The sequence below is a fragment of the Mandrillus leucophaeus genome, unplaced genomic scaffold (assembly GCF_000951045.1).
Source record: "Mandrillus leucophaeus isolate KB7577 unplaced genomic scaffold, Mleu.le_1.0 Scaffold50, whole genome shotgun sequence".
Lineage (NCBI taxonomy): Eukaryota > Metazoa > Chordata > Mammalia > Primates > Cercopithecidae > Mandrillus > Mandrillus leucophaeus.
In genome coordinates this window covers 2,934,839-2,962,505 of record NW_012105365.1, presented here as the reverse complement: position 1 = coordinate 2,962,505, position 27,667 = coordinate 2,934,839, and the positions used below count along the sequence as shown (strand labels likewise).

General features: G+C 37.3%; 1 protein-coding gene across 1 annotated transcript in view; it reads left to right on the top strand.

Moving 5' to 3' along the window:
* The first annotated feature begins 1,205 nt into the window (after positions 1-1,205).
* ZNF804B (zinc finger protein 804B) overlaps positions 1,206-27,667 on the top strand; it is a 621,100-nt gene continuing 594,638 nt past the window's right edge. Inside the window, exon 1 of the mRNA XM_011996025.1 lies at positions 1,206-1,923. Within this exon, the coding sequence (XP_011851415.1) occupies positions 1,816-1,923 (108 nt within the window). The 5' untranslated portion in view covers positions 1,206-1,815. The remainder of the gene's footprint in view (positions 1,924-27,667) is intronic.

Genomic DNA, 27,667 nt, shown 5'->3' with positions numbered 1-27,667 from the left:
ATTAAGTCATTGTAATGATGTAAGCAAAAAGTCAAGCTTTTATTGGGTAGCTACAGAAGTTGTAATTAGATTCTTTTTTGTTCCTTTTTGCTTAAGAATTTTATGAGTTGCCTGAATAGGAAAAATTAAATTAACAGGTTTTTTTTTTCTTTTAACCTGTTTCTGCTTTTGCGAGGTCCTCAATCACAACCGGGATGCGAATGGGGTATTGTGGGAGACAGGAGAGGAGAATACTGGGGAGAATACTCAGAGCATTGGCGGTAACCTTTCAATTCCAGCACTGAAGCAACAGACTGAGTGGAGGTGAACCTTTTCCTTCTCCCAGGCACAGACAAGGCGAGGTGAGGCAGAGATGGATTGCAGAACCCCATTCAGCAACCGTGGGGTGGAGGACAGTGCAGGGTGTCTCCAGGCTCTGGGAGGGCTATCTTCTCCTTTCAGAGCACATTTCTGCACAGGTCTTTTAATTCTCAGTGCAGCTCGCTCCCTGGTGGCTTAAATTACGGTAAACGAAATAACGTCCGTTAAAAACCACTTCTGAAGGGGGTGATTGTTGGGGGTTTTGAAAGCACAGAGGTCTTATAGAGACCAAAAATATGTGCCTCGTTAAAGATACAGAAAGGCTTGTAAGTGAATCTTCATAACTCTGGGTACGTGCATGTATATGCACATATACGCATGCATGTCTCTTTTCTATACCTTAATATAAGTTTTCTGCCCAAAACTTTCCTCGTCCATGCGTTCCCTACCATGGCACATCTAATCGTCTGCCCTATTTGTGGCTGCACAGCTCATTCTGCAGCCGGCTGGGGAGCTGTTGCTTCTGCCAACGCCGTCGTCAGCCAGAGCGCTGAAGAAATGCTGAAGGCCAGCAGGCAACGAAAGAGTAAAGAAAACGCTCTCCTCCTGCCCATCTCCTCCACCACCGCCTCCCCAGTCCTCCCAGGTGACTCCCAAACACAGCAGAAAGTTGGCTCAGAGATAGGGCAGAGGAACCGGGGGGAGGGGGGAGTGGTGGGCTGGGCGGCTGAGGCCGGGAGGTGGTAGAGGCGGGTCCCGCAGCCCCGAGAGCCCCCCGCGGCCGCCACGGCAGCTGTCACCTCCTGGCCTCGCCCCACAGCACACCTGAGCCTCCTGGGCAACCCCGAGCCCACAGCTCCCAGCCGCAGCGCTAACTGCCCTCCTCAAGCACAGGTCGCCGCGTCCCCAACTCCCTGTCCTCACCCCGGCCCGCCCGTCGCCTCCTCCGCCCTCTCCCGACTGCAGCGGGGGCAGCGCTTTGGCGCTCCCAAGGACTCTCAGCCACTCTCCCAGCACGGGCAGCGGCGGCGGCGGCGGCCGCTGCTGGATCCCGGCACTGCAGCCCGCAGTCCAGGACACCCCCGGCCGGACGATGGGGACCCGCGCCTGAGCATCCCCGGGGCAGGCGCCAGGCGCGAAGGCAGGGGGCGGGAGGAAAGGGGCGGGGGAATTCCTGATTCCCTGGCGGACCCTGGAAGTTGTCCTTAAATAAATATATCGCTGGCCCGCGGTTGAGCAGCCACCTCGTCAGAGCAGCATGTGGACTGGCTCGCCGGGTCCCCTCCGTGCTCTGTGCTGTCGCCGCCACCGCCTGTGTCAGAGCTGCAGCTGTCGGCAGCAGGAGCCCCGCATCGGGCGCGGAGCAGGGACGCGCTGCCGCCGCCTCCCCCTGCGTCCTGCTGGCCACTTCTTCTCGGGAGGTGGCAGTCGCTGTTGCCGCTAAGAAACCCGCCCGCTTTCCACGGCTGGTCGCCTGGTGAGGAGTTGAGACTCTGCGCCTCCGCCCGGACCCACATGGCTTGTTACCTGGTCATCAGTTCGAGACATCTCAGCAATGGGCACTACCGGGGCATTAAAGGAGTCTTCAGGGGACCCCTCTGCAAGAATGGATCTCCCTCTCCGGTAATGTGCGCGCGCACACACGTACACACACAAACGTTCCAACTCAACACAAACGAAAAGATATTGAGAGATAGTATCCTGATTCAATGAGTAGGTGGTGGACATCTAAAACGTAAACCTTATCCATAGGTGTGGAGGTACATCGTGTCCATTTATACAATTTATTGACAGACTGTGACACAGAGAGGGGTGTGTATTTACATGTGTATTTTCAATCCAGTCAGTAGGATCTATAGTGCTACGGATGTAAATATTTACTGAATGCAGTTAACTGCAGGACTCTGAAGGTAGCTCCTCTGTGCTATGTCAACTTACGCATCTGCTGATTTGGGCAGTGTAGAAAGTTTGACTGGCACGTTATAATGTGCTTTTTGAAGTCATCAGTTGAGATTAGTTTAATAATGCTACTGTTACTTTATGAGAAAAACTCAAAGATTTTGCCTCAAATCACTGGCAAAAGGAAAGGTATAGGTAGTGAAAACTTGATTATATCTAATGCTCAACTATGCACATTCTTTAAGGGGAAGTAAAAGAATTCTTTATGGAAATCTGAGTTGGATAGTTTATTGTATAATATACAAATATATTAACATGCAATTAGAGTGATTGCTTTTTAACTTAGTAATCTATTCAATTTAGTTACTATTCAGTTTATTCATATTCTTTTTATAAAATAATTTCATCCAGATTATATGAGTTAAATCCATTATTAATTCATTTCTTGGTACATACTATAAACTAATGTTTTAAGACTCCAAATGTGTTTCAAGAAAATGTGTGTGAATGTGTATGTGTGTGTGTATGTATATATATATAAATTTTGGACTACTAGTGACTAAGCATGCAAACTTAAAGACCAACTTTTGAGGTTTAATATAAAAAACAGTATTTAAGTCTGTATATCAAGAGGGAAAATTGAAATTACCCAATTTTAATTTTTGTATGGTTGATATTTTCCATCATGGCTTAACGCTTCATTAGCATGAATTATTCAAAACTGCAACATATTATAAAACCTTTGATTATTAATAAATACTATATGTAATTTACATGAGAAATCTAAAATCAGAAAGCACAAGTGCCTAGAGATATCACTAGGATTCCTCATGACAAATTATTCCTTCACATGCTTTTATATACTACAAAAAGTGGATTGTTGCAACTATTCCCCCCAACAACTGTATACAGTACTGAGTCAGAACTGTTAGATGGAAAATACTGTTTATATGAGTACTTAACAATTAAACTCACAGGGTTAGCAGGCACTTGCAGAGTTCTAGTTGAATAAAGCCCACATTCAGTCCCTCTAAGTAGCAGGTCTGAATCTTTCCCATTTCTAAAGATTCTCAGAATTGGAGTTCCTGCAGTCTCAGCAAACCACTTTAATGTTTAACAACGCACAGTGCCAGGAGAATCTTTCTTACAGCAAACTTAAATCCTTTACATTCTTCTTTAGGTCCATTTTTATCTAAAAAACCTACAGTGTTCCGCCTTTCTCACAGGTATTATTTTTCAACGCTTTGGTAATCTCTGTGCCTGTCTTTCTTGCCCTCCTTTTGGTTATGGAAAACTAAATTGGATAGTGCATTGTACTGTTTGTGCCTCAAGACTTCTCAGTATAAAGGGAGAATTGCTTCATAATCTTACATGGTTTAGTTCTTTTCAAGTTGGTTAGACTATGGTGTTCATCTTCCCAAATCTGTAGGGCTTGCAGAGGAATTTCTGTTACACAGTCAAAAAGTGTCCTTTCTCTCCCACTTGGTCAGTCATCTCCCAAGAGCCTGACTGATGCTATAGAGACTAGATGTGTGAATGTAGATGGGAGAAGACAGCCCACTGACCACACGGCTGTGCTGGTTGACCAGGGTTCATCAGGTGCTCCCCACCCACAGGGCACTATTTTTATTCACTGCTGGGCTGGTTTTTACTAAAGTACAAATTAATTAACTTTGCTATCTAGGATCTACACTTTGACTCACTGGAAGGTTCTCTCCAATATTAATTTACACATTTAGATGTACTTAAATTACATATGCATCAACAAAAAATATCTAAATTAAATGATGTATGTACTTTCTCAACACTATTTGATTTACTTGCTCTTCTTTTACATTTTATTATGGAATTTGCATGGCTTTTTCAATATTTGAATAGTTTTTCATGTGAGCTGGGCACTGTGTGAAAATTTGTGTTTATTCATTCTCTGTCATTGGCAGGTTGTCGAGATGAGTCTTCCAACAAGTTGAGGTCCTCTTCCCATTACATAACACTTAACCTTTCTCCCTAAGTTGAAATGGATCACTACCTTCTGGACTTTAGATCTTTACACATTTGAAAACTTTCCTAATCTAGACAAATGTATGTTTGCCTTCTTTATTAATTAGTTGCAAAGTATGAAACTGTAAACTGTGATTATAGATCTTTTTTTTTTTAAATTCAGCAATACACATTCCCCAGTTATTTTCAGGTTGACATAACTTTATTGATTTTTTTCCTTTAGTATAAATGTTAAACTCAGAGATCCATAAAATATATTCATCTATTTTTAAAAAACACAGCTACTCTCACATTATTTTTTTTTCAAATTTAGTGCCAGGAATGACCTAAAATTGACCTCTACATCAATGACTTTAATTATTTCCACTCACTGAAACTCAGTTTATTTAGTATAGAGATATTCTTAGTTGACTTAACTAACTTTCACTAAGCTTTCCAATACTTTAACTTTGGTCCTTGCCCTTTTAATCCAAGTGTCTCTCCTATTAATTTTGTTCCACATTTTTCTGTTTTATTAGAACTGTTTACATGTAGAACATGGTCTTAATATTCAATTAAAAAATCATTGGTTAAGACTACTTTCTACCTCTGCTACAAAAAGGAGAAAGCTACAATACCTTTTTGACATAATAAGGATTTCTTTTTTTGTAGTTCTGATATAAATATACCTAGATATTATGGATAAAACATTTCACTTGCCTATAGACATAATTCTTCAATTATATAGGTAAAGTAGTTGTGTACATTTATGTTCAAATTGCATGTCTGTAAAATCTGAATATATGATATTAAGCTGAAAGTAAAAAAGAATATATTTATTTCAAAGGATTTCATTTAGAAAACATGTTGAATCATTACATGGAATTGTTATAATAAATTCTTAATGAGTTATTTGAGAAATAAAGCATTTTACCCCCAAACAGTTTTCACAGATCAGTAAACTGAAAATCCCAGAGTGAAATTCAGCTTCTATCTTCAAAGCGAAAACATGGTAATGTATTTTATCTATTGCATCTCTCCTCTTTTTAGAGACTGTGTGTGAAAAAATAGCATACTGCTCTTTAAACCTAATTAAAATGCGAATAATTGAGTGGAGATAGTTTATACTACTTTAAATCCAGGGATATATTAAAGAAAGTAAAAGAAAATAAAAATGAGAGGATTTTATGGTGCTTAATGATAAAAGTCTCTATTTTTAGAAATTGTGCATTTTCTAAATTCTACCACAATTTATGATGCTTATCCCCTATTCTATCTAACCTCTAAAATAATATGACTGCATGATGACTTTAAAAATCATTATAAGATACACATACACACATTATAGATAGATAGATACACATTGCTATCTGTGCTCAAGTCAAGTAAGTTATTTATATATTAAACAGTCTTCTACCATCAAAGATATTAATGGTAAAACTTTGTTTTAATAATTGGGAGCACTTAGGAGACCCAGCAAGCCAGTCCACATGGTCTGCTCTGAAGAGGTGGCTGCTCAGTTTAATAATTAAATTTAATAACTTAATCAATAATTAAGCTATTCATGAAGAACACAGTCTATAGATGAATTCAGTGTTCATGAACTTCTAAGTTCTATCACCACATTTGAATTCAATAAAACAAATATCTTCTATGTAACAAGAAAAATATATTTGACTTGATTTTTAGTTATGTAATCTAAAATAGCATCTCAAGTTTATATTTGAATGTAGTGTGGTTAATAGTGAGACTATCATTTGGGATACCTATTGATTACATGTTAATAATAATGGTAGATATGTATTTTATCTGTGGTACATATTTAGCTTATTATTACTCTTTTGAAGTTTAGATAAGTTTACATTTCTTAAGAAGTGCTTATTCCTGGGGGCACCATAGAGACTAGAAGGATGTGGAATATAAATAAACAAGCATTTTAAATGGACCAAAAATCTACATAATTCCCTTGATAAGTTACAAATGTGTATATCTATAAATGAAAGAAGTTCTAGAAGAGATGAACTACCCTGAAGGTGCGTCCATCCAGAGAACTTCTTAAATAAGGAAATGAATGCAGTTAAGCCCTTGTCCTTTTTTTTAAATGCCTATAATATCTGATTGTGTATATTTTCATTATGCTTAATAAATACACATTAAAGACATTCAAAATTGTTCTCAAAGTAATGTACTTTTCAAGTGCCAAATATAATTATGAAGACATGCCCTCCTGTAGAGAAGTCGCCTGCATCCTCTTCTTGAATTCATGAATACGTAATACTGCCTTTGATGTTGAAACTTTCAGATGTTTTCAATAAAGACGACTTCGTTACAATTCTTATAATACATGTTCTCTTTATATGTCAAGTATCATATAAAGCAACCTCCTTCCTTCTCATTGCCTTTACAATCATTTCTTCTTTCCCCTAACTGATTTCAAAAACTTTGTAGTTAGCACTTATGCTAGTTGGTACTTTCCAGAACCTAAACAAATTTGTGTTTATTTGACTTCAGAAAGTTTCCATAGTAAGAAGACTCAAATAGGTATTTCAGTGCTATAATTTGTGGCTTATATTAGATTATACTACATTTATTTCATAATTAAAATTTGAGGGCTTATATACCTTGATTAGTTTCTTTTAGATATATGATTAAAATAAACTCTATTTTAGTTTCTGCTCCATAATTTGGAACTAAAATAAAAATGAAACATGTTGGTATCATGGGTAGGCTAAATGTGTATGGCATTTAACATAGAACTTAACTATTTGTGGCTTAAAAGAAAACATTATGTTAGTTGTAACTGTGAAATTTTTCTGTATAACACATATGCACTAAAATACATATTTTTATGTGTTAGTAATAACAGAGCTTGAAATGCCAGTGGGTTTTAGGCTGTGTTGGAAGCAAAGAGCAAGAAGAATGATATATATTTCAAATAACTATCAAGTGCCTTTCAGCGTGAAGTTGATTTTTTCAAAATACACATTTTCATAATTCTTGGGTATATATGAACATATTTTGTAGAAATAATCTGAATGAAAATTGAAATAAAAATGCTGCTTTGCTTGAAAATGCCTTTGGAATGTAACAAATGTAGTTTTTCATAAAAATTCAAGTAACTCTTATAAAATGACAGCTGAAAAAGCCTTTTGTAGATTGATTTTACAAATCAGGTTTACTTAGAGAATAAGATCTGAAGAGAGAAATTAAATATTTGATATGTTTTCAAGAAAAAGTATAGTTATAGTGATAATAGCGATATACCAATTCCCAAGTTATGTAGTCTCTTGATTTGGAAGTACTTACTAAACTTGGAAGGAAATTCTGGAAAAATAAATTACTTCCTACATTAGACAGCATTTTCAGTTGTAGCTAAGACACTCTAAACTTATTGAAGACAAAAAATACAAAATAATATATGGTGTTTAAATTGGAGAAGGATTTCTGTTCTTGCGATAGTTTGCTGAGAATGATGGTTTCCAGCTGCATCCATGTCCCTACAAATGACACAAACTCACCCTTTTTCATGGCTGCATAGTATTCCATGGTGTATATGTGCCACATTTTCTTAATCCAGTCTGTCACTGATAAAAGTATTTAAAAAAAAAAATTGGAGAAGGACCTGTAATCCCAACACTTTGGGAGGCAGAGGTGTGAGGATCCCTTGAAGCCAGAGTTTGAAGCCAGGTATTCTAGACCAGCTTGGGCAACAACCAAGACCCCATTTCTAACAACAACAACAACAAAAATTAGCTGGGCGTGGCAGCTCATGCCTATGGTCATAGCCACTTGGAAGGCTGAAGAAGGTGGATTGCTTAAGCCTAGGAGCTGAAGGCTGCAGTGAACCATAATGAGGTCACTTCACTCCAGCCCCTAGGCAACAAAGGGCAACCCTTGTCTCAAAAATAAATAAATAATACAGAAAAGGGGGTTTTGATTTGCTTTTTAAAATATTCGCTAAAGATATTAATTTTCCTGAGATAGCACTCAGATAACATGTATTCGACTAATCTCTTATTTCTTTCAAATTTGATATCTAAATTCTAAACTAATACTTCTGAAGAACTGATAATATATTTTTCTTTTCACAGAAAAGGATAACTATACTGTTGAGTCATTTTCTTTTCTTTTTGGTTGGGAGGAAGAGACAAATCTGTGACTTAGCAAAGGGATAGGGATTGATGTTGGCCTTAAAAGCAACATGATATACCCATCTCTGCTCATCTCCTGTTCCTAGTCCAGCTCTTATTTTATTTACAATGGCTCTCATTATGTTTGCATTTATATTTTGCTGTTTTAATGTATAAAGCTTCTTTCAGATGACTTAGATCTGTTGTGAAAACAAGTTGGGTTGTAAATCAATAATAAAATATTGAATATCCAAAGTAAGGATGTTACTCAGGATTTTGCACTGGACAGCAATGAGAATGATTCATAGAGATTATTCAGTTTGTTCATTTCTAGCAAGTATAATTAGGACTGCCAGTTTTCTTTTTTTCTTTGACAATTGGCAATTTCCTTTTGGCAAATTTTATTTCACTTTTGTGTGGGTGTAAGAGGCAGAATATAGCTTATTTTGAAACGGATATTGCCAGTTTTTTCTTTTCTTAAAAAATCTTCTTCCTCTCTATTCTTCTGCCATCAATCCTTATTCATTTCATTCACATAATTATCAAGTTTTTCAATATCTTTTTTTGGTTCACACATAAATGTTGGCATATACTTCTAACTCCAGAGATACTAGCCCTCGCAAATGGTAAGAACTACACTATTCTGAACGCTCTTTCACCCAACCTTACAAGTTTCTCCCCTGTTCACCATGTACACATAACTTTCATCTCTAGTTCAGAATTTACAGCTTTCCCCATATCTCCATTCAGAACCCACCTACCAGTGTTCTTCCCCTGCCCTTCTTCCCACAGCTATTACTCAGCACTTCACTTGTCCTGTGTACTCCTCAGCACCAGACAAATACAGTCAGCTTCTCCTCTTTCCACTCACATATGTCCCTTCCAGTTCTTTATTTTGCTGTGAATAATTATACTCTCTAACGTCTTCCTTGGCAAGCAAAGGCTATATGCATTTTCTTTTTGTGAATGAAATAAATGCCATATTCTAAACAAAAATGGCCATGGGGCCTCTTTTTTAAATGACAGAGAGGATAGAGGAATGCCTTAAATTAGACTTGTCCTATTCATTTGCTTCATCTGATATGAAACGAAGAGGCATGGAGGTGGCCATATTAGTTGCATTCACATTATTTAAAAACTTGAATAATATTTTAAGTGTAGGTGCACGATTCAGCCTGCACCTACATTTTCAGCTTTCACTGTTTATTATTCCACATGATTCTACTATTGTCCGCTTATACTGAAGAGTTCTTGACTATGACATGTTTGCAGACCTTTCTGCCATTGCACAGGCTGTTCCCTCTGCCCCCCAATTTTTTTTTATCCTTCATTTGTGGGGCCATATCTTGTATATTCTTATAGTCTTAACTAAGGAGTTTAGTCCTGAGTTTCCTTTCACAGGTCAAGTGCATCTCTTATAGCCTGCCATTACCTCCATCAATTTCCATCACCTTCATTGAAATCCTTGGGGTAAGTCTGCTGTCATCCTTATGTCTGCAAAGCTTCTACTTTATTTTACTCAATAAATATCTGTTTGAATGAACGGATGTGTGAATAAAAATGAATGATGAACAATGTATTATTAGATCCTTCATCATTCAGGACATTGCCACTGATATATTTGACAACAGTGTAGCTGGTATGAGGAATATTGGAAATTTCCATTTAGTCATTGACTTTAATGTTTATCTTATGATTTAAAAGCCACTTAAACTTAATGAATTGCTGTGACTGCCTCTTATGCAATGTCATCGCAAGAAGCCTCCAGAAAACTGGGGCTAGCTCTACAGTTTAGCTATATATTTATTTGGAAATTAGTGAAATTTAAGGAAATCTTAAGTATATATTTAGGGATTAAGAACATTAACTTACAAATATTGGGCCGGGCGCAGTGGCTCACGCCTTTAATCCTAGCACTTTGGTAGGCCCAGGTGGGTGAATTGCCAGAGCTCAGGAGTTTGAGATCAACCTGGGCAAGATGGTGAAACCCATCTCTACTAAAAATACAAAAAGTTAGCTGGGCATAGTGGCATGAGCCTGTAATTCCAGCAACTCAGGAGGCTGAGGCCGGAGAATCGCTTGAACCTGGGAGGCAGAGGTTGCAGTGAGCCGAGATCGCGCCACTGCACTCCAGCCTGGACGACAGAGTGAGACTCCGTCTCAGAAAACAAACAAACAAAACTTACAAATACTGTCTTTTATGTGTTCAGTTTCTATGATAAATTATACTTAAATGTATTTCACTCTTTGATTATTACTTTCGGCCACTGATAGGGGGACAATATCACATGAGGATCAAAAGTGAAGACCCTAGAGTTAAACTGCCTATTTTCAAATTCTAGTTTTAACATTGACTAGTAATTTTATAACTTCTCTTAACTTCAGTTTTAACTTCTTCACAGTGGGGAACAATGGTTCCTAGTATGGTGTTTTGAGCCTAGTGCTTGACATTCATTGAGTGTTCGGTAAACATTAACAATGATTATTACTCAGATTGTGTGTGTTGATATGTGTGCATGCATATATACACCTGATGTTGTAGTGGGGGAAAACTTCCAACAAGTTTTATCAAACTCCAATTGGGATAATTTTCCTTGTCTTAGTTAATGTAATGATTTCAATAGAAAATAAATACATTTCAATGGAAATTTAATTAGTATAAATATGTTCCCTTTGTCCTGGTGGTAGGTCCACAAAGAAGATTTTTCCATAGAGATTTTTTCCCCCAGTTAGAAATTTTTAGAATGCAAACTGTTCTACTGATGGATTAAGTGGTCACTGTTTTCATCGCAATGTTTATCACTTTAAGATCTAGCAAGATCATTTGGTCAATTGTTTTAAGTATAATTTAGTGTTTCCTATTAATTCAATTTGCAGAGTGCTTTATTCTATGTAGCATTTCAGAACATCTTTTGCTGAAGGCCACAAGAAACTGAAGACTGGTATATATAAATTGATGTAATTCGTACATGAGCTAGTTAAGCCATATTTTTTCATTGGTGGCATATTTAATAGCTTCTGAGAAATGAATTACAAGTTAGGAACTTGATCATTTCTTTCCTATTTAGGAATAAGAGGTACATGAGAAGAAGGAAAAATAGCGTCTTTTAATCTTTTTCTTTTTTTTTAAAGAGAGACAATAATTCCTTGACCAACGACCACTGTAGCCTTTGAGATAGCAACATCCTGGAAAAGCCACAGGGTGATTGTTGCATAATTGTTAAGAATCTCCAATTGCCTGAATTTATCAGTCACATACTTTTCAGCAAGGTTTTGTTAGCACTTGTCCCTTCTCGGACCAGTTAGGATGGGACCACAGTCTGTAAGAGAAGCTTGGTCTTCTTCCAAACAATAAATTTTATCTAAAATATTTAGTCAACTAGGGTGGACATACAGAAAGATAGTGATGCTCTTAGGAGTGAAGAGAAACTGTTTTTTTGGTATGGTCAGTTTCTTAATCCAAATAAACTTTTTATCTGATAAATTAGATAGGTAATTTATTTGCCTTGTTTATAGAGTATAAACATTGGAAAGACCCTTAGCAATCTAGGTTCGCCTACCAATCTATATTTTAAATATATCACTATGGTAGGCAGATTAATGATATCCCCAAATATGTTTATCTTAGAATCCCCAACACTTACAAATCCAATAACTTACATGACAAAAGTGACTTTCCAGTTACGATTGAATTAAAGAGGATGAGATGATTATCCTGGACCACACGGTGGGGTCCAGCATAATCACAAGGGGCATAAGAGGCAGGCATGAATGTCAGAGAGACAGCTCTGAGGATGCTATGCTTCTGGGTGTGAAGTTAGAGGAAGAAGCCACAAGCCAGGGAGTGCAAGCGACTTCTTGAATCTGGAAAGGGTGAGTAAATGGATTCTCCCATAGGGGCTCAAGAAAAATCACAGCCTTACTAACACGTTGATTTGTGTCCAGTGGAGCTTCTGACATAGAGGACTATAAGATGATAAATTGATGTTGCATTAAGCCAGTAAGTCTGTTAATTCAACCACACTCAACCTTAACATGGGTGAATATTTCCAATGGTGTGGGAGCTCCCTGCTTATCAAGGTGATTTCTTCTCCTGTGAGATGAATGAATTAATGCCAGTCTCCTATCTCTGCCCAAATGTCCCTTCCTCTTTCTTTCTTTTACTCACTGGACTTCAGTGTGCCTTTTTGAAGCAAGAGTGTAGGGAAACAAGAAAAGCTCTCTGTTCAACATAATATCCCTTTAAATATTCAGAGACAGCTGGTAAATTTCATTGTTAAGACATAAAAAGGATTGAAACATTTGTGAGAACAAAGAACATCCTATGCAATGTATATCACTTGCATTATTTCCTTATAAATTGAAATTTATGCAACTCAAAATGCTTTACTACACATTTTAATGTAGTGCAGGTTTGAAATATACTGATGATTCTTATATTCTTGATAAGGTGGTAAACTCAGTACAACACTATCATATATTAAGAAAAAACACTGTTCACATTTTTAAATATTGCCTACTTTACCCAGATGTTTCCCTTTCATACCATCTACATCCTGTATCCAGAGAGTAAACAGAAAAATTGAATCATTTTAAAGGGATATTTTAAGGCTTTCTCTTTTGGTTTTTTACTCTTCCGCTTACAGATCTGTGAATTCCTAGGGGAAAAAAAGCATTAGTTTTAAATAAAATGTGATGTATGAATTGAAGAAATAGCCATAATTTCATAAAACAAAAAATTCTCTTCTGGACATAGTGGCATATAAATGGAAAGTTATTTTTAACTTTTGTATTCAAGAATAAAATAGTATATAAATTATCACTAATCATATATGTATAGCTTTTTGATGCCACGAATGTAGACAGAGAACAGTACAGGCCCTGGAAGCTTTATTTTAAAAATTAATATTAAAAGGAATTTTAGTAAATAACACACATATTTGCAGCTCAACTGACAGCAAACTATTGAAATAAAGCCCTCATTTCTTGGTGTGGATAGGTAACTGGACAATGTCTCTGTTGCTTCACTTTTCTGTTTCACTTTGGCCAAAGGAAACTTACTAACCATTTGAAACAAATAAATAACAGAATACTGATTAGGCAAAAATGAATGGATTTATGCTAATAAAACACATATATTATATGAAGGGTGACATCTGTGAAGTATTTCATTATCTTTTCCTTAATATCACATGTCGATATTCAAAGATCTGATCATCATGTAGATTTAGAACTGTTTTGCAAGTGGTTAGGAATGGCCCTTTGTTGAGTTGTCATTATTTGAGAGGACATGTGATTTATGTATTTAATGGCAAGACAGCAATAAATAATTAAAGGAAAGAAACCTGTAGCTTGGACTTCTCACAAAAATGAAATTTATGTGCAAATAATATGTAAACTTTATTACAAAAGTTGTTATACTTCCACAAGCATGCATGAAGATAAAATACAAATTTTTGTCACTATGGAAACGGGGTTATTACCAAGAAGATTGTAGATAAAGCCCAAACAATGCTGACTTAAATGAATTTAAATAGATTTAAAGAATTGATAATGTATTTTAAACCGCATTCAATGTCCATCTTTCAATATTCATGTGCTACATACTATACATTTAGGAAGTGTGTATAATATCCCTGGAAGAATCTTTGGTGACCACCACTGATGATTTGCTTTCCTATCATCATTGAAAGAAGATTTGTGAAATTGTGTTTTAAAGGAAAAGTACTAAAAAACAATAAATCTTCTTTATTTGTTTCTTCCAATAGCAGGTCACTTTACCATTGATTTGTTGTTTTCGTTTCTGTATATCACTCTGTTTAAATCTCTATGATCATCAGGATGCATTCCACCCCTGGAGTGATAAAGCAAACCAGTCTTCCACAGGGAATACAGAAGGTGAGAAAGCACAGTTAAAGAGAAATGATAATTGGCCTAAAATATTCATAAAGAGTGGCCTTGCTTGGATTTATATAGTATATAAGCATTCCTAAGTCTGAAGGTCTTAGAAGTAAACCAAATACGTAGTAACTGGAATACAACATGTGATCTCATTGTATGACAACTTTGGGTACATGAAGTTCTAAATTCTTCATTAAGTCACAAATATTAGGTTAGCCCTATGATTTAATTTCTGATCTTCATGAGTGCTGTGTTTGATAAGGCAAGGAAGGAACTGCAAACTCAAAATTTCTTACTCCCCTTTTTGGAAACAACTCACTAATACTTGACCAGTATATTTCAGGTAGTGGTTGTTTTATTTTTAAAGCTATGATATCCTTTGTTCAAAGGAAATTCTAGGAGCCAGGCAAAATAGACATAAGCAGAACTACTTTATTTAAAGGTGGGAGAAAGGTCTTGAATGGTGAAAGTTTCTTCCTTTTCCTCTGTATCTGGGCAGGAAAGGTGCTTTTGGCATAAGCCCCGAACACTTTGATTTGAATAACACTTAGATGGACCATGAAACGGAAGCAGCTGCTGTTTCTAAAACATGTTTAAAATTCATACGTCTTACCTGGAGTAATTAAATTAGCTATCTGATACACTGACAATTAATTCCATCTCTAAACGTTGATTATGTATTAGTTTCATTCTGTTTGCAGTGTTTATGAAAAATGTTAAAGTGACTTTGGGAGCTCAGCCCTCAGGAACTCCTGAGTGGGTACATTCAAGAAAGCACAAGAAATTTTCCCCTGAGCTAAGTGCTCAAGGAGGAGGGGAGGACCACTTTAAAGAGTAAAGCAGGAATTAGCAGTATGTATGTCAGAAACCTGGATATAGAAGGGTCATCTGGAATAAGTCAAAGAGTTCTAGATTTAAAAACAAAAATATTTAAACTGGGGAGTCAAAGTCATTCATTCATTCATTCATTCATTCATTCATTCATTCATTCATTCTGTCAGTCAGTAAATCAATCATATATTCAACAAGTATTTTTTAAGAGTATGTTGTCTGTCAGACACTTGCTGGCCATGCAGCAAAACTGAATGATAAATCACATTGTGGGAAGAGAAGATATGTTTCCCATAAACCAAATAATCCTGGGAAATAACACCACTTTGATAAATGACTGTTATTAGGTCGTTCTTGTATTGCTATGAAGAAATACCTGAGACTGGGTTATGTATAAAGAAAGCAGATTTAATTGGCTCATGGTTCTGCAGGCTTTACAGGTAGCATGGTGCTGGCATCTGCTTGGCTTCTGGGGAGGTTTTAGGAAGCTTACAATCATGGTGGAAGGTAAAGTGGGAGCCCGCATGTCACATGGCCAGAGCAGGAGCAAGAGAAGGGGGTGAGGAAGATGCCACTCTCTTTTAAATGACCAGATCACCTGAGAACTCATATCATGAAGAAAGCACAAAGCCATGATGGATCCACCCCTGTGATCTGATCACCTCTCACCGGGCCCCACTTTCAACATTACAAATTACAATCAACATGAGATTTGGGTGGGGACAAATATCCAAACTGTATGAGTGACCAAATTCCTTTGGGTAAAACAGAAAAAGGAAAAAAGTGAGGTAAGGGGCATCTGAAATGGATGGACTGAGATAGTTACCTCTGTTGTCATGGGTCAGTTGACTCATGCGCAAAACACTTAGGTCAGAGTTTAAAATTAATTTAGAGCTATACAATTCTAAATTTTTATCTAGAGACTTTTCAATTTTGCTCTTTTGTTTTTAAGGTTTTTTTTTGCTAATTTTGAAACTTCAGCTACCTCCAAGTGACCAACGGGATTACAGCAGTTGAAGGGCTCCTGTTAATCCTCTTAGTTTGGTTGTGGGGTGCAGCCTATGGGCCAGTACCAAAAGTGTGAGCAGCGAGGGGCTGAGGGAATGTTCTAGATGGAAGACTGAGAGGAAAGAAAGCATTAGAGCACTAGATTGGACCCGGTCTAGTGTGAGGGCCTGAGTAACTCTTTTTCCTTGGGTATCTGTGTATAAGAGAGGCACAGTTGGCCTCTGTCCATAGTGAAGGTTCTGTTTCTACTCCATGGAGAATTCTCTGTTCCTGGTGGTCGATGGCAGACATTTCAATTTAGATGCTGCTAAATGCAAATATACATTGGAGATTTCTATTCATCCTACTAAGTATTTATTCTTCAATGTGAATAAGGGATCTGGAAACAATTCTCTTAACCTAATACCTCAGGTGTTGGGTCTCTGAAAGAAAAAGCAGGAGATCACTGAAGAGAATAATAATGAGAGCTGAAGATGAGTGTTGCTGTAAGGTTCTGCTTTGATGGGATAGGTTTAGGGCCCTCTAAATTGTGGAGACCACAAAAAGGAAGCTCCTAATAGAGAAATGAGGACTTAAAGGAAAGCGCACTGGGTGGAAGAGCTCTGTGCTGCTCTGTGTGGAAGACCCTGTCACCAAGGTTCCAAGTGAAAATCTCTCAGGGGGATTATGGCTATGCCTTGAAGCTGGTGGAATTCAGATAGTAAGTTTTCGCAAACATTTTGGGGTCCTTACTGTGTACTGGGTACTGTTACAGGTACTGGTGATAGTGAAGACAACACAACAGACATGCTGTCTGTGTTAGCGGAGACTAAGGAAGATAGGCAACAAACAGATTTTTATTTCCTAATACCTTATATAAAAATTTACAAGAATTTAAAATTCTTGTGAAGATAAGTAACTGATGCTAAAGAGGGATTATAACAGGGTGACCCTACCTAGTCCTAGAGTTGGGTAAGACTTCCCAGAGCAAATGATGCCTAATCTGAGACATGAAGAATGAGGAGGAGCTATCTGGGCCTAGACTTCTGAGTCAGACCCAAGGAATGGCTCTTTGGAGGTTGGCTCAGAGGCAGAGGGGCAACAAGAAAGCAAAGGCTGATAGGTGAGGACCAACCATGCAGGACCCTGTAGGCCATGTAACAAGGAAATAAGAAAATCACCTCAAGTAGATAGACATATGGCCTTTAATGCAACTACAGAACTAAACACGACCATTCCATAGTCCCGACAGAAGCTTTTCTACTTACTTCTTCTCAGTTGTGCCAAATGAGATAGGTAACCATGACTTTTGTTGTTGTTGTTGTTGTTATTGTTTCAAATGAAAATCAGAAATAATTTACAAACAAGAAAATAGGATTTCCAAAGTTGAATCATCATTAATTTAGTTACATGCGCAGTAAATTCAGGATCCGTTCCTGTGTATAGCTCTATAAAGTTAATTTTCAGTTCTTCTCTCCTTATAAGAGTCAACAGACGAGGCGACTCTCCTCATTCCTGAAAAGCATGTATGGCCACTAAAAGATGAGTCCTTTCCAGTATTGCTTGGTAACAAAGGTTGTATCTTTCTATATTTATTTAAAATTTGAAAATAAAAATTGTGATATGTGTGGGGCTTTGTGGTATAGTTTATGTATGTAAGTTGCCTTCATTCATGCATTTCTGCATGTTGTCCCTCCAATTTTAAGGTGGGAACACGGAAATTTTCCCTTTTCATACTAAGTACAGAGAAGTGCTTATCTGTATTGACTTTAGAGTTGGACTGAGCTGGTTTGACCTTCCATTCTAGCTCTGACCAGCTGTGTGACTACTTTACCATTATGAGGCTCAGGTTGTTCACTTGTGGTGTTACTTGTCTTATAGGGCCTTTGCAGGCAGTGAATGAGCTAATTAATGTTAAAGGCTTAACACAGGGCCTTGCATGTAGTAAGTATACAATGAAAGGAGCTGATGATTACTTTGATCACAGTTGGCTTGTTCTGTCAAAAGCAGGTTTCCATGACCCCTTAAAATGTTCTCAGTAGTGACGGGGAACTTAACATTTTTGTGTCAAATTGTTGACATTGTTGCTCTTCTGGATGGCCCTATCAGATTGCATTATACTGTAGTTGGTTTTTCTTGGGAAAAGAAGTTCAGGCATGAGGGCCAGTTAGCATTATGTTGAGCACAACTGTTGCAAATAGCAGCCCAGTGTTTTCACAACTCTCATAATACAAAAATGTCCAGTGTGCCCTACTTTCCTGGTACTGCTTTAATTCAAGATAATGATACATTTGCAGTGGCTTTTCTATTTCTTGTGGGTTTTTTTTTTGTCAGAGCAAATTGAGTTAAATAGATCAGTTGTTTTCATGAACTTGCTGCTATGTGGAAGGATTTTCTTTTTTTTTTTTTTTTTTTTTTTTTCGGGAGGATTTTTTTTTTTTTTTTTTTTTTTTTTACCACTTTTCTATAAGGCTAGATATTTAATCTAAAACTACTGTCTCTGTGCTGGTAAGCATCCAACCTCATTATGGTTTAAATGTTTTACATCTTTGGAAATTCTGATGAATCCCAATTGGTACTCATAAACCCCCACCCCCACCCTGTTCACTTCCTAAGTTAAAATAAGGAAATATTACTGCAAAAACATGTGTATCAGTATCTAGTCAGGATGTCAGAAATAAGTCTTAGCTTTTCAAACAGAGGGAATCCAATACCAAGGAATTGTTTACTGATGTGTTAAAAAGCCTGAGAGAGAGAAAGGATTTAGTTGTTATTACCCAGGATTAGTAACTGCAGGAAGTCACTATTGCACCTAGAGCTGGAAGGGAAAAGGGGAAAGTGGTGTAAGCAGTATTATGTGGACCTTACAAGCATGTACCCTGGGCATGCTGCAGCTGCTACTGAAACCACCTGACCTCTGCTTTGCAGGCATCCATGAGCTCACAGTCCTGCTGGTGCTACTGGACTTACTGACAAGGTGAGCGACTGGTGCCTACAACCACTGGCTCCTGCCATAATGATGCTGATATTATAGAGAGGCAACCACTGGCCTGGTGCTGCTTCTGCCGCCACCAAAACTCATGAGCGCTAAGATGCTAAGGCAGTTGGACACAGAAGCAGAAGAAAATTAATCATGGTTTCTTTCCTTCTCCTAACTTCCACTCTCCCACCAGTCCTTTCCTTTGTAAGACCCAACCAGAAACCAGCTGGCAAGGGGATCTGGGATAGGTACTTTACTGGCTTCAAGCCAGCAGTTTATAGGCATGCAGTCCAGAGTAAAGTAGAAAGAGTGAGAATAGAGTTGAATGCTATCAGACAAATACCCAGCACTGTATTTAGACCATTTAATATAAGATTGCAGAAACTGGCCGGGGGCGGTGGCTCACGCCTGTAATCCCAGCACTTTGGGAGGCCAAGGTGGGTGGATCACTTAAGGTCAGGAGTTCGAGATCAGCCTGGCCTGGCCAACATGATGAAACCTCATCTCTATTAAATTATAAAAATTAGCCAGGTGTGGTGGCATGTGCTTGTAATCCCAGCTACTCTGGAGGCTGAGGGACGAGAATAGCTTGAGACCTGTGAGCAGAGGTTGCAGTGAGCCGAGATCGCGCCACTGCAGTCCAGCATGTGTGACAGAGTGAGACTCCATCTAAAAAAAAAAAAGATTGCAGAAACTGAGAGGAAGTGGCATTAACTAATGAAGGAAATTATTTTCTGAATATATATGTATATATATATCTGTTATAAAGAAATCTGAAGAATGGGTACAAATATTTATGTTCAACTCACACCTCATGTATTAGTTTCCTACTGCTACTGTAATGAACTATCACAAATTTAGTGAAAACAGTTACATAAATTTATTATTTTGCTATTCTGTGGGTCAGTGTCACTAGGCTAAAATCAAGTTATACGTAAAGCTGCCCTGCTTTCTAGAGGTATTGTCTCAAAAGAGAATCCATTTTAATGTTTTTTTCCAGCTTCTAGATAGAAGTTTCCCACATTCTTAGGCTCATTGCAACTTATCTCCATTTTCAAGCTAGCAGCTTCCTCTCATGCTGCCATCTTTATGATTCCCTGCAGTGGGAAAAACTCTTTGCTTGAAAGAACTCATGATTAGATTGGGTCCACTGGAATAAACCAGGATACTCTTCCCATTTTAAGATCTTTAGTCTTAATCACATCTATAATGTCCCTTTTGACATATAAGACAGCACTCACAGGTTCAGATCATGGACATCTATGAAGAGCATTATTCTGCTTACTATATCTTAGAATTTTAGACTCATATACATCTATAGTTATTCACTGGCTATCATTTTCCTTAGAAATCTCAAACACATAATCTTTAAAACAAAATTACTCTTCCAGCAAACATGCTTCCCCCTTGGTTGGGGACACTGTCTTCATCTAGCAGCCAAGGCTTGAAGCTTGAGAATATTTTTCTGTAGTCACTCATTAGATTGGGAAAACTGCTAACTTTCATTCCTAAATATATCTCCAATCTACCCCTGCCCTGCACTTCTCTTACCACTCCTATATCCTGCCAAGGAATGCAGGCATTATCCTGAAAGTACTTCTTGATTAATAGTGCCTCGCATTGTGCTGGCTGATGGAGCAGCTGATGTGCATAAGGTACCCATGTTGTCTGCTCCAATGGAATGTGCAGTCTAGAATGGAAAGTGCACATTAAACAAATAAATATGGGGTAAATGTCCATTTCTGATCTTTCTGCTCATGGCTCCCCGGTTCCATTTTCAAAAATCGGGGTTTTAAAATTTCTGAATATTCTAGAGAGAGGACAACTTGTGTTATTTAAAAGTAATCAAAGTAAGTACTTTTTGTGTATGTGTGTCACTTTTCCCTGATTCTGAGATATAAAGATGGCAAAAAAGACTACTAAATGACATGTCAAGTATGGCAGTTTAATTTTAATAAAATCAAGCTAGAATGGCTTTAGGGCTCATCTCCATCAATTGTTGTTTAAACGGGGTTAAGTTGAAGATTTTAGGCCCTCACACTAGACTTAATGAATCCGAATGTCCGGAGTGGGGCCTGGGTTATGCATTTTAAACAAGTATTCCATGGATTTTTTGTGCCCATTAACGTTATGAAATTATTGAACCAATATCAACTCATGAATAATCCCGGGATTTATAACATTGAGGCCAGAGGATGAGGAAGGTTTTATGGCTGGCTCACTGTCTGTTCTCTCCTTTTTCCATTAGTAACTCCTGTGAATATTCTCTGTGAAGCTTCCCTGGTGACTAAATATCTCCCCAGTGCCCAGTTCACAATCAGAGTAACATGCGGGAAGCACTCACTATATGCCAGACATACGGTGCTAAAGTCAGCCTTTCGCATGTTGTCATATTTAATCCTTAACACAACCTTAAGCTGGAGACACTGTTACCTTTCATTTTGTAGATAAGATGAAACACTCGAACTTTAACTTTACATTTTACGACATTACATGGCAGAGTGCTGGGGATTCATTCCAGGGCTTTCAAATTACAAAGCTCAAATGTGAAACTACTTCTCTGAAAATTGACTATTATTCCCTCTCTGTGCCACCATGAAAATTTTCACATTCTTTTATTACAGAATAATGGCATTTAGATTGTTGGTTCACATATCTGTTCTCCTTTCTTGGATTCCCCCAGCAACAGGATCAGTGTCTTCTTTATCCAAGTATTTGATAGCCCTAAGGTGCTGCAGGGTCTATAGGTTTAGAAGATACTCAATAAACTGTCCAACTGGTCATTCATTCATTCAATCTCGGTTGATTAGAGTGGGTTAAAATGTAAATATTAAGTAAAAGTAAAATTTGGGTATATACATAATCAACAAAATTAAAAGATAAACGTTATATGAAAACGTATGCAACGTCATTGATCATCAGAGAAATGCAAATCAAAACTACAATGAGATGTCCTCTCACCCCAGCTAAAATGACTTATATCCAAAAGACAGGGAATACAAAATGCTGGTGAGGATGTGGAGAAAAGGGATCCCTTGTACGCTGTTGATGGGAATGTAAATTAGTACATTCCCTAAAAAGAACAGTTTGGAGGTTCCTCAAAAAACTAAAAATTAGAGACATATTCATATCTTCAGCAGTTAATATGTACGCGTAATTAACTGATATTCAGACCCTATTTTTTAGTAAGAAATTAATGGTAAAGACTTTTTTTTTTTTTTTTAATAGAGAGGATCTCACTCTGTCACTCAGGAGGGAGTGCAGTGGCACGATCATGGCTCATTGCAGCCTTGACTTCCCAGGACTCAGGTGATCCTCCCACCCGAGCCTCCTGAGTAGCTGGGACTACAGGTGCACCGCTATGCCTGGCTAATTTTTTGATTTTTTTGTAGACAAAGGGTTTCACCATATTGCCCAGACTGGTCTTGGACACCTGGGCTCAAGCGATCCGCCCACTTCGGCCTCCCAAAATGCTAGGATTACAGGCATAAACCACTGTATGTGGCCTAATGGTAAAGACTCTATTTGGCAATTACAAAAAACTATAAAGACACTTTCTGAGAACCCAAAGACATCAAAAGTGTGTAACATTTCAAAAGTGAAGCAAATACTTTTCAACACTTTTATCTCACATAAACTGCAAATAATGATATAATTTGAAAGCTCTTAGTTATCTTTCTTCATAGGAAGAAATAAAAATGAGTATTTTGATTCCCTTATCATTATGCACTTTTACTTATTTTATAATATACTAATTCTGTTCATAGGTATGAATATTAAAAACTAATTTATACATCAGGCAATAAGGCACAGTAGTATTATCATCTCATTCTTCTGGGCACATATAGTTAAGCAACCAATTTCTTGTTAGAAACATATAATGGAAACAAAACTCTGTAAAACCGACACAAGTCTATTTTAATCTTAGAATTTGAATTCTTTAAAATAACAATAAAAAATCCTTCATATGTATATTAAGCCATTTAATTGAAATAGTGGGGTAATTTTCTGATATTCACATTATTATTGAAGAATATAAGTAGGGTTTCCATAATGCATACTAATAGAAGTTAATTAAATGATCAGGGTCTGGTTATCTGAATTGGCGTTCAAGCGTTTATTGAAGTGTAGCTCATATTCTTCCCGAGGATATTAAGAGCAGCAGCAGAAGCCTGCTTAAGGACTTACCCTGGGCTTTGTCTTGCTAAGACATATTCTAGAGTATCTTCAGCCTACTGACTCCTTGTTGCAGAGACATTATATATCAGCAGCTTAACTAATTGGACTAACATTCTTGAGGTCACCCAGGGATACTGGTCAGAATTCAAACCATTTTATGTCCTTGTCACAAAGCTGATCATCATAACTGCATTATGGAACGTGTCAGCCAACAGACTATATGCCAAACACAACTTAATTCAACAAACATTTATGGAGTTGCTGATTATTTTCTTATATCATTTATTGTATTTAATATTTGTGTGCTCATTCAGTTTGCAAAATGCTGAAACCCAGAGGCTAAACAAACTACTCAAAGTCACAGTTAGCGGGTGGAAAATCTGAGATTTGAACACAGATCCTCAAATGTGAAACCTGGGATTCTTTCTGCTATGTGTGAGTAGGTTGCTTTGAAAAAATCCTCAGGTTACTCTTATTGACTTCAAGAGACAAATAACCCCACAACACTTCACCTGACTAAAGCAAAAAAGAATTAATTGATTGAGAAGACTCAGGGGTAGAAAACGTCTCCAGGCCCTGGCCAAGATGGGAAAGGAAATTGGGAGCTGAGGTGACTCATTGTTTACAGTCTATTTCCAAATATCTCATCTCTGCTCTTATGTTAGCTTCATAATTTGCTGCCTTACAAATGGGCTTTCTACACCCATTTGTAAGTAGTAACTATTCCAGCTTGTGTGTGTGTGTGTGCGTGTGTGTGTGTGTGGTGTAATAGGGCAAGAAAGGGGAGAAAAAGAGATTGGGTTGGGGAGGAGAGGGTGACAGGGTCACATATCTGTATCTCACTCAGGGAGCTATGGAAAGAGACGCTCTGAGAAAAATTCATGGGCAGCTCTATCAGAAGGAGATCAGAGGAGGGGCATTAATATTAATAGATATAATCTGCATTATTTACGCAAAGCCTTTCTTGTATGGCACTGTTAAACACTGATAGTTAAATCCCTGGTTCTTCCACTTGATTAGGAGCCATTTTATGAATTTTAATTGGTTTCTTTAGTTCAATATAGTTATATATACACATATATGTACATATATGCACATGTATTTATATACACTAATATCTCCATCTCTCCGTATTTCAAATATGCAAATGTATGTAATTTTATTTACACAGGCATTTTATTTCCATTAATCAACTAGGAGTCTTCTTCATCAAAGAGATATTTTGATGCTTCTAGAAACACATAGTGGGCAAACATTGCCTTATTGTCATTTGTAAAGTAATTACTTATGTTTATGCAACCATCACTTGGTTAGTATTAGCAGGAAGAACAAGGTCATGTGAGAAAAAAGAAACAGTGCTTCTGTGAGTAGAACTTGCTTAGCTGTGGTTTTCCAGCTCCTCTGATATGGTACAGTCCTCTGTGTAAATATCTTTAGCAGCAGGCATGGGTGAGTGGTCTTCCTAAGAATTATCGCACAAATAAGCATTTGTGTACAAGAGGATTCTTGGGGGAAACATTATACTTATTTCAATGTTATGTGAGATCCCTAAATATTTTTTCAGTTACAGAAACACTGGCACTTTCACAAAAAGGCCAAACGTGCAAATGTCAAACTGATAATTACCTTCCCTTTATGTGATAAAAGGAATACAGAAACTGTGGAAATCATCTCATTAAAAGATAATATTGAGTACCTTCATAAAAATCATCCTGGTTAAAAAATATTCAAACTTTATCTCTTACAGTCCATCATTCAGCTCCCTCACCCCAATAAGTCAACCCAATAGGCATGTGGCTAAAGTGCCAGACTTATAAATACTTTAAGTTTTTGCATGTCGTTTGTGCTTTGTGAGACTGTAGAAAGTAACAGTAATATGTGGATTTTGGGGAAAATTCTATACCCAAAATAAGGCCATAGAATTGTAGTCCTGATTTCAAGGGGAGAATGAGAAAGATGGAGACTTCATCTAGCTTCCACACTCCTATTGATTAGTGCTGTGACTTTGGGCACATCTCTACTTGCTTCATTTTCCTCATTGAGACACTGGGCTAGAATAGACAGTATTAAAAGTTCCCTTAGTGTGATGTCTTCATACATAATATCTTAGCGGTATGATAGTTATATTTCTTTAAAAATAGTACATTTTGAAAAGAGATGCTGATCATTGTAGAAGGTGAACGATGGGTAAATAGGTTTGTTATGCTACTGTCTTCACTTTTGTGAATAAAAATGTTTAGATAATTTAGATAAACATGGAAAGAGAAACATAGCTGCAGAGAATCGTTACAATAATACAGGAACGGTAAAAGAGTAGATTGAACTTTCTTGCCTCTTCCATCCTAAAAAACATGATATGTTAGTTTATTCTAAGAAGTTACTGCAACATAAAACGTGATATGAACAGTAGAATGTAGTGGGAAATGGGAACAGAGAAGTCGGAAAAATTTCCAAGGCCCCTTGGGTCATTTTGGTTGAAATGCTTTATCATTTTGTTATACGTGTCATATAAGACGTATTCATAGTCAAGTTTAATGAATACACATTTAATGAATATACATTACAAGTTTCATGAGTATACATTAATGAATATACATTACAGAGATAAATGGTTCATGAATTCACCATCATTTTGGATCATGCATTATTGTTCTTTAAAGTCATTAGTTTGGAAAATTGAGATTTGATTATAATTTGTAATTTGCCAGCATGCCCTAACTGGGCAAAAAAGGAAGTGACCTGGATAAGGGCCAAATTTCAGAGCAAAATTTATAAATACAATGTGGTTGATCCATAAAGTATATAGAACACAGGAGACAATCTTCAATTAACTGTAAAAGTTTGACCATGGAAATAGCAGTGTATTAACCCAAGGCTTGAGCTGTAACATTAGAGCTCACACATATTCTCAACTCACTTTCTGCACAGCTAGGTTTCTTCTAGAGATGAGTGCGATTATTTATCTAAGCAAATGTTTATTAAGAAGAAAACATGCTGTTCCTGAGCTGTGCACATCATCACTCAAGACCTTTAAAGTCCAAGATTATTATACACTGCCATTCAAAACTGGATAGAGCCCTTTTCCCCTGGGGCCACAATTGGACATTGAATCTCACATGAAAAAGCAGAACCAACCTCACTGGAAACCAGAATAAAGAGATGATCTTCCTTTTACTAAAAACTTTAGAATCCTAAAAGTGACCTTTATATTTTTAAATACACTCCTCACATTCACTGCCAATGGCTAAGCTTTGGGAAATACTGTCTATACTTGTTTCCTCACCAGACTCTGGCTCCTCAACCTACCATATCCTGCTTCTGCCTCTACTGCATTGCATAGGTCACCCTCTCCAAGTCACCAATGATCTTCTTGTTATTAAACTTACTTTTACATTTCTTTCTCACTTGACTTTGACACAGAAATTGATGTTGAGTATTCTCCTCTTTAGGGAATGTTCTTTTCTTTCTCTGCTTTTCTTTTTCTGCTTCTGGGCAATTTAAATTATGTTATCTTACATTTCTTTGTAGGTCGCTCTTTTTTTTTTTTCATAGGCATTTCTCAGGATTTAGAATGAGGCTTTCTTCTCTGCTTATTCTATATATTTGTGTTGGTGACAGATAGAACCATTCCTGAAGTCTCAGACATTATCCAGAAATTAATTTCCAAATCTTCATGTTCTTGTCAGATCTACCTATGAGCTTTGAGGAAATATATCAAACTCTGCATTGGGTGGTATAACGTTGGTGATTCTCAGACACCTCAAATTCGGCATGTTCAAAACGAACCTCATCTCACTCCCTGTGAAACCCAAACTGTTGCTTCTCCAGTATTCTTGATCTTAGGGAATGGCACCTTCACCTGCCTGGTACTTCATCCTAGACTCTTTCCTCTTCTTCACACTCTTTATTTTCAGACAAATACCAAGATATTGGACACATCTCTTGATTCTTTCGAGCTCTTTCTGTTCGTTAAAGGACACTATAGAAGTCTGTCTTTGTACAGATTTCTATTATCTCTTTCCTGGATTGTTGTAATAACCTCTTACCTTAAGGTGTATCTATACAGTCTCATTACCTGGTTCTCATCCGATCTGTTTCCCACAATTCAAAGTGGTCCTTCAATAATGCATATCTAACCATAGTATGTCTCTGAGAAAAATAAAACTGCTTTCCATTTCTATTAAGATAATGTCATGATGCTTCTTTATTCCACTTTAAATGTCTGCATAATCTGACCCCATACCTTGCTATCCAGCCTCATCTCTCATGACTTCCCTTTGTACTTGAGGTCCTGCCTTGTAGAAATTCTTTCAGTTCTCCCAACACGATATGGATCTTCTTGCCTTCAGATTTTAGAATATCCCTCTGTTAGAATACATACATATATAGATATGTACATACAGTCTCCTCTGCCAGGAACACTCCCCTCCTACTCCTTGACTTTTAATTGGCTTACTTCTATTTAACTTTCAGAAATCTC